General features: G+C 40.1%; 1 protein-coding gene across 1 annotated transcript in view; it reads right to left on the reverse strand.

Moving 5' to 3' along the window:
• Window positions 1–8,223, reverse strand: part of SUMF1 (sulfatase modifying factor 1) — a 75,417-nt gene that overhangs the window by 40,069 nt on the left and 27,125 nt on the right. Inside the window, exons 5-7 of the mRNA XM_049640898.1 lie at window positions 7,243–7,380; window positions 6,377–6,491; window positions 936–1,049 (exon numbers count right to left, since the gene is read on the reverse strand). Coding sequence (XP_049496855.1) covers window positions 936–1,049; window positions 6,377–6,491; window positions 7,243–7,380 — 367 coding nt within the window. The remainder of the gene's footprint in view (window positions 1–935; window positions 1,050–6,376; window positions 6,492–7,242; window positions 7,381–8,223) is intronic.

Here is an 8,223-nt window from a genome sequence, read left to right on the forward strand (position 1 = left end):
CGACTGAGCCACCCAGGCGCCCCTTAATTTTCTTTATAGTTACTCTTAGTTGCCTTTTCAAAAGGTTAAGGTTTAAAATTGAGCATATTAAGTTCCCAGTCTAGCTAGTTTTGGTATAAATATATATTCTTGGTTCTGACTTATGAATGTCTAGCTTGCTAGAGATAGGATTTTTAAATGGTTCTTTCCCCACACACAACAAAAAATATTCAGACACAGTTTTTTTTTTGTTTTTTTTTTAAGGAAGTACTTCTCACCTACATGCCCATGTAGTCCCTCAATTTTTGTATGTTCTTCTGGCAGAGCCTGGTTTTAGGGACACAGTTGAATGTTAGTTGCATTTAACATTCTTCCCATACCAGAGTAGGTAAAACTTAGATAAACGTGGTTGTCTTAATTCCCAAGGCATATGATGTACCGAACTGACATACTGCAAAGTGCAGGAAATAATCACTAAATGACTCAACTTCCTGACTCAACACTGACCAGAAAATACTTTCTCGTTTTTCTCTAAATAACACTCCTGAATCAAAATTTCAGCCAATCAAAACTCAGGCACTTAGCTGCATGATAAATACCATCTAGCATATCTCACTGGTTATTACTAAAAACATTAATGAATTTTGCATAGTTATTTAGATATCTTACTCTGATCAAATTTATGAGGCTGAATAATAATTTCTAAAGTTATAGGCAGATTCCCTCAAATAATTATTACCATCACCATCCAGAAGTACATAAAATGCTTGTAGATATTTCTACACAGCGCTTTAAACTTGAAATGAGAGACACGTACTTAATATCCCTTTGGGGAAATTCCAAGATTAATTTCAAGAGCAGACAAATACTCTTCAGAAACACATGAAATTCTTGCCACAGACCGCCTAGGGGATGGATATAATCTTCTCATGATACAGTCTGAGAATGATACTCACTGGGTTAAGTGTTTTTTCAACAGAATGGTGAACGGTCCACCAGTCTGAAGTCCATTCCCATGCGTTCCCCACTATATTGTATAAGCCATAACCATTGGGAGGAAAGGCGTCGACCTAAAAATTAAAAAAAGGGAATATGCTGTCAAAGTACTCACCTTCTTTGGAAAATCTCTTTGCTGCAAAAATGCACTAAAAGAAGTAGAACTTCAAGGTATGAATATTAATTTTCATTCTGACCGTCAAACTCCAATTTGGCCAATGTAAAAACAAAGAAAGAGACATGTTTTGCTTTGATTCTCAAGGGGAGTTTAGAAACCTAAGGAGAGTTTATACTACATGGTAAGGAAGCCAACAAAACTCTTCCTAACAGACAAATAATGACCAAATCTGTACCTGATGGGGGTAGGGGGGAGATGATGATTTCAACTCTCAAAAGCATAACAGAAACATCATATCAGACCCACTATAAGTTTTACCATCAGAGCTAAGATATGTGGCCACATAATGTCTTTTACATTGAAAAACGCCAAGTCACTTCTGTCCTCTCTACCCACCAGCCCCCTCCAACTCACTATCTTATCTTTAAGCCTCAGTCATTATCATCAAAACACTGAGACGACTTGTTTTTCTAAAGAAAATGTGAATTCATTTTCAAGCATATTTGTAAGAAAAGGTTTGCAGTCAGTCTCTGGAACCTGGAAGTATGAGGCCAACTGAGATTCATCAGCAAGCAATCATATCACATTTCAAAGGCAGGTCAGACAGTCTGCCACATAATATTGTCACAGACAAAGAGCCAAAGTATAAAGCTTTTTTAAGAAGGAGGGAAGGGAGGGGGGTAAGAAAAAACTTTAACTGAAAAAGTTAGTGTAGACAATTACACTATTTTAGCGACTTAAAATATTTTCCCAACATTTTTTAATGGAAATTCTCAAACATAAAGAAAATTTTCATTTTTTAAATGAAAATATATCAAGTTATCTTTGGGTTTTTATTTTTTATTTATTATTATTATTTTTTGAGACAGAGAGAGAGAGAAAGTACAATCAGGGAGAGTAGAGGGAGAGAGAGGGAGAAAGAGAAAAGGAGAGGGAGAGGAAGAAGAAGAAGAGAGAGAGAGAGAGAGAAGGAGAGGGAGAGAGAGAGGAGGAGAGAGAGAAAGAGAGAGAGAGAGAGAGAGAGAGAGAGAGAGAGAGAGAATCCTAAGCAGGCTCCACACTCAGTGCAGAGCCTGACACAGGGCTCCGTCCCACAACCCTGGGACTGTGAGCTGAGCTGAAATCAAGAGTCAGATGCTCAATCAACTAAACGCCCCAGGCGCCCCTATCTTTGGGTTTTAAAAAATATTTTTGTAAAAAATAAAAATAATAATATAAAATACGAAAATATGTATGTTTTTGTAAATCCGTGGGGTTTTTTTCCCCATACTAATGATGTAGGACTAAAGAAATGAATAAACTAAAAATTCACCTCCATTTGACACATGAATATGGAAGCACCTGATACTTGGGCAGTTCAGAGCACTTCAAAGTTATGAAGCTACTTCCTAAAAGAACTTCATCTGGATAATTTGGAAAGCTAAAAAATTTTGCCACTCTGCTTCCATATTCAGCATTCATTATGGAAACAGCAGTCTTTATTTACTGCATCATTCAGTAATTCCATGCATGTCAAGTGAAGGCAGGAAGGGATCAATGGCGTAAGACATCAAAGAGCTTACTGAGGGAGAAAAAATATATACCCAAAACAAAAAATCTAATTTTGTGAGACAGAGTGGGATGAGTAGGGAAATGAGTGGGGAAAAAATGTCTCAGAAATTCCCAAGAGGGAGAGGATTTCTGGCTGCAGAGATTTCCGGTTGCAGATTTCTGGCTGTATCCTCCTCTACAAAGGTAGAAGAGTCTCATTGGAATCTAGCTCACAGTTCTAAACTGAGAGAGACAGTAAAGGTGGAGAGGCCACAGGCATAAACCGTTCTTCAAGAATTTAGAGATGATCGGAAAGAGTAAGGTGGGATAATAGCTGCAAGGAATAGAAAGAAAAAGAAGAAATTAATTTGTTTCAAGAAGAGAAGAGAAAGAGCCAGGGGCACAAGAGCAATTAAAAGATGCAACAAAATTCTGGAGGAAAGAATCATTTCTCAGGCTCATAGCACACACAAGCGGAGGGGGCTCAAGTTCATGTGCCTGAGGTCCTTTTTATGTGCCCACACTTAGCAGCTACTGAGCAAGCAATTTAACCTATCTGGTGCTCTTAAACCATTCAGATGGGGAAATAAAATTGACTCAAACTTTGGGGTTTTCTTCCCCCTTTAAAAAATCTGATGTTTAAGTGAGATAAAATCTGGAAGTCACCATCCCTAAAATTACCATCTATGAGTATGCCATTAAGGAGAAGAAACTGTGCAACTGCTCATTGTTAAATTAATTGCACTAACCAAAGCTTCCTTCCAGGAACCTCACAAGAAAACAAATGTGCATGAGAAATATTTCAAACCTGCTGAATGATTGCTATGCATTAAAACCAAAACACACTAATAGTTGTATGAAAGCGGCTAACAAAATAAAAATCCAATTCGTAAGATTCACTGTGGTCAGAATAGTTTGCTCCATCCAGACCAGAAGTAATAGCATACATAAAATATCAGGTGAGAGAGCTGTTTCACTGTAGTCCACCCCACCATTGAAGTTAAATTCCTTCTCTCTAATGAACAGACTGTGTGGACACAACAGCTCAAGTGGACTCAAGGTAACTGTCTGGGTCCACAGTCCTATTTTGAAGATTCAGATCTTGCTAAGTCTCATTCCAAACACAGGTGGAAGCCACCTCCCTGTGCCCTCCTGCTTCTTTCTCCCCAGGTCATGTCTCTCAAATTGGTTCTTTGAGGGCCCCTGGTAACTGTTCTAATTTTCTCTTAGGAACTTGAATGGTGCTTCTTCAGGTAATTTCTGGTGCATATATTCCAGGATAGACATCTGCTGAACTCCCAGTTAAATGTTCCCACTCTAAACATCTGTAAAGTGTCCTTATTTCACAGGGAACTTTGTGTTTTCTGAACAGGTGCCCTTAAGGATAAATGACTGTTTTCCTTGGAGACTCAAGTACTGAAATAGGATATGAAATTCCATAGCAGTAAGCACTGTAAAATATTCATAACTGCCCAGTCCAGCCTTTTCATGGCCTTTTACTAAAACTGACAGGCGCTTATATAATTTGGTCCATCGGAAGCCCACACCTTAGGATTCAAGGCTTACTGCAATAGCCCTACTTCTCACAGCCTACCATCTAGGAAGGGGACCCAGGCTGCTAAGGCCCTTGTGCCAGTCTCTCTAATGTATCTGCTACCAAAGAAGGCCAGGTATGAGCCCAATGTTCTGAGCCATCCATGTTCAAGGTTAGAGCACCGCAGGTGAGTTGCTGCACACTCTGTGGCAGTGTATAACACTTCGATGGCCACTGTACCACTGCCTCCATCTACCAACATCTTTCCTAGGGACTCGTGAGCATCCTCACCGAGCACCTACAATGCCAGTTTCACTGACCAAAGGTGGCCCATCATTGGCTAGGTTTCTCACCCATGGAAAGTCTGAGAAAGGGTGGAACTCCTTTAGTCCCTGACATGTCTAATCCCTCATTTTGCTGAATACAACTATGTGCTTGTGAGAGTACCAGCTATCATGAAGGAAACTTTGGAGGACAATTTCTAGATCAAATGATTAGTCTTCTGCTTCCTTCGGGCAGTACATCATTTCCCATTGGTTTGTGTTGGTTCCTTTATCACATGCTTACACATATATATGGAATTTTATATATACACATATGCACCCCAGTACCTCTTGGAAGGCTACATCTTCTCATGCAATCTATTATTTACATCAATTGCCCCCCCAAAATGAAACTATAATGCTTTAACTACTATAGCTCAAACTATTTTTAGATTTCTGGTAGGTCAAGTGTCTCTCCACTCTTCATCTTTTCCAAAAATGTCTGGGTGTTTCTCACTACTTTATTATTTCAGTCACATTTTAGAGTCATTTGGCCATCTTCCAAACAATGTATCTGTGTTACATTTATAAGTAAATTTTGGAAGAATTATTTTTGTGTGAAACAAAAATACAAATATGAAAAAAATGACAACTGTTTGAAAGAATGTTGAAAGAAAATCATTCTCTGTAACAACAAACCCAGTAAGGTGTTACTTCCCCACCACAAGATTTCTTTCCACACTGTTAGGATAAAATGAAATATTTTCAACATTGCTTCATTAGTGTATGATTTTGCCAGCAAAAGAGCAATGAGAAAAGAACTCTTATATACTTGTGGAGGAAAGTATGCAATACACACTCTGGAAAACAGTTTAGCCATATATCTAAAACCTTTACCAAGAGTGTTTACTAGTCTTTGGCTCATTAATTTCATTTTGGGAAACCTATCTTAAACAAATCATCAGATATACAATTTAATATTTATGTACAAGATGTTCCTTGTTAAATTATTTAGCAAAAACAAAACATGACAAAACAACAGATATAACCTAAATTAGTGAATGATTAATAAAAGGCAAATAAATTAGGGCTTATTCAAATGACAGGTTATCCATCTGTTGAAAGACAATGTATTTGTTCCTCATATTAAGCAGGGAAAAACAGGATTTTAAGTATTACATTCAGCATGACCCAAAAGCAACATGTAAAAAGTATATACATATATATACGTATATATACATATATATATATATATATATATATACACGTATATATATATATATATGTATGTATATATATGTATGTATGTATGTGTGTATACACACACATATATACACATCCACACAGCTATATATACACCAGAAAAACATATGCTGGCATATATGGTAGTTCAGAACATGGGCTTTGGAAACAAACAGACCCAGTTCAAACTCCAACTGTGCTACTTTCCAGTTGCGTATCCTTGGGCAAGTTAGTTAACCTTTCTGTCCCTCAGAATGCCCACCTGGAAAATGAGGATAAAATACATGGTACCTACTTTACAAAGTTGAATTAACATTAAATGCATTAACTCATAAAAATGGCCTAGCACCAAGCCTGCCACACTGCAAACACTCACTAACTACCAGCTATTATTAGCATCAATAAACATGGAAAGGAGCAGAAAGAAATGTACCAAAATGCTAACAAGGTTTATCTCTGGGTGGCAAAATTCCAGGTCCTTTTAATTTTCTCTTTTATACTTTTTGTTTTCCGAAGTTTCTGTAAGTATGATGGAATCAGAAAGAAAACTGTGTTATGAAAAAGAATATTTGATTGATTATTAGGAACTGCCACGCGCACAGGCGGATGAACACAGGAAGACGGCAACAGACTAGTCAGAAAGCGCGCAATGCCTTCCGCGCATGTCCGCGTTCTCTGTGGCTGCCGCCCGCCTCCAGAAGCCTCGCTACTCACAGGCGCAGTCCCTCGGAAGCCGTCCTCCCCAGTGTTGGTCACAGGAAACTCGCCCTGCCAAATGTTGGCATAATGTTGGCCTTTCGGCTGCAGTTTGTTGCCCCAGGGGAAAAGTCTGTCAGAAGAGACACAGGCATCAGCCTGTCAAACAGGCACAGGCTTCTGGATTAAAGTCAAGAGAAGGAATGCAATGAAAGAGAGGGCATTGCTCACTTGTTCTGAGTGAACTACGTTTTACATTTCAAATATATAAATAAATAAAGCTTTTAACCAGAACTGTTTTGTTTTTGAAACTTCCGCACAACCAGCTCATGTCAAGTTCACCACAATCTCCGTGTTTCCCGGGTACTAGAGAGGCCTGCAATAAGTCACATAGCTAAAAGAAGGGCTTATAGAAGGCTGGGAAAGTAGGCATCATTGTGGACTTATATGGTAGCACAATCAGGCAGTATCACACCATACTTTTTTAAAAAGCCTCTGCTATTTTAAGGAGCCTTTCCTAGAAGATGTGACCCAAACATGAGCTTTCTCTCTCATGGTTCTAGAAGCAGAGAAATACCACTGCTTCAGGACATGCCTAAAATAAGAAAATCCTAAACGCAAGGCAGCCTGCCAAGAGGCTCTGAGGAGGACTCTGTAAGATCATAGGGAGATGAATGCGTGAAGCACCCTTTGGGGCTGCAGGGAGCCCACTTCACCTGACACTTTGGTGACCCAGGCATCAGTGTCTCCTAGTAAGTTCATGCAGGTGAAGAAAGCCTAGGAAGAAAAAGCTCTTTTTTCAATCAACTTTCTAACCGAAGTAAGTTCCACAGATTTAGAAAAAGGTCAACACATAGTTAGGCAAGGTGAGACCCTCCGAGTACCTGTTTTGCAGGCCTCCTCGACAGCTGTATTCCCACTCAGCTTCCGTGGGCAGCCGCTTTCCCGCCCACGTGCAGTAGGCCACGGCATCGTTCCAGGAGACGTGCAGAACTGGATGATGAGGCCTGGGGAAGAGCAAAAGCAGAGTGTAGAGGGGCACGAACTAGAACAGGAAACAGAAACCAGCTTCAGCAAAGCGCCTATAATCACCCTCAGTCCAATCTGGGTGTCCAATCTCAGTCCAATCAAACCCCCAGCTGTGCCACATCTGTCACCTTCCACCACAGGTGTCTGACATCCGAGGCTCCCAAATGGGTTATAATCCTCCTTGGAACTAGACTTAAAACATGTCCTCCCCAGCAGGCAGGCCTAGACCCCTAGAGAATCTCACTTGGTACACTGGGTGTGGAGATGCACCCCCCATGTCCCCCTCGAAGGAAGGAGTGCTGTTCCAGCTGCTGGGAGTGCCCCTTCAGGGTCTCCCACAGCTGTGGAGAGTCACCTAAGAACAGCCAATGACTAACCACAGTAGGGGCATAAAGGTCCAGCCATTTCAGAACACCCACAGCTCCGTCCTACAGGCCCTATTTACCCCAAAGCCCTCAAAGGGATCAGTGGGGACTTCTTGGGCCTACATTACAATCTCAACTTTTCCCTCTGCACAATCTTGCTTTTCCCCTCCTCTGCACAGGTTGCTTGGCTTTAAACTTTGTGCCTTTCTACTACAGATTAGTCAGCTATATGCACCTCCTGCTAGCAGATACCAAATGAGTATTTTTTCTAAGGGCATAGAAGGATAAGGAAGGTTAAGGGGAAAGTTTGCAAATAAGGGGATCCGCACGTTCATACAGCACTAGATAATTCTAATTCCCTGTTCACCCTTTTTCAAGTGAACTACACACTCCTAGTCCATTCCTTAAACACCTCTGAATTCCCTCCAGCAATTACACCATGACTTTCATTTATTCCTTCAACAAATGTTT

The sequence above is a fragment of the Panthera uncia genome, chromosome A2, assembly GCF_023721935.1.
Source record: "Panthera uncia isolate 11264 chromosome A2, Puncia_PCG_1.0, whole genome shotgun sequence".
Lineage (NCBI taxonomy): Eukaryota > Metazoa > Chordata > Mammalia > Carnivora > Felidae > Panthera > Panthera uncia.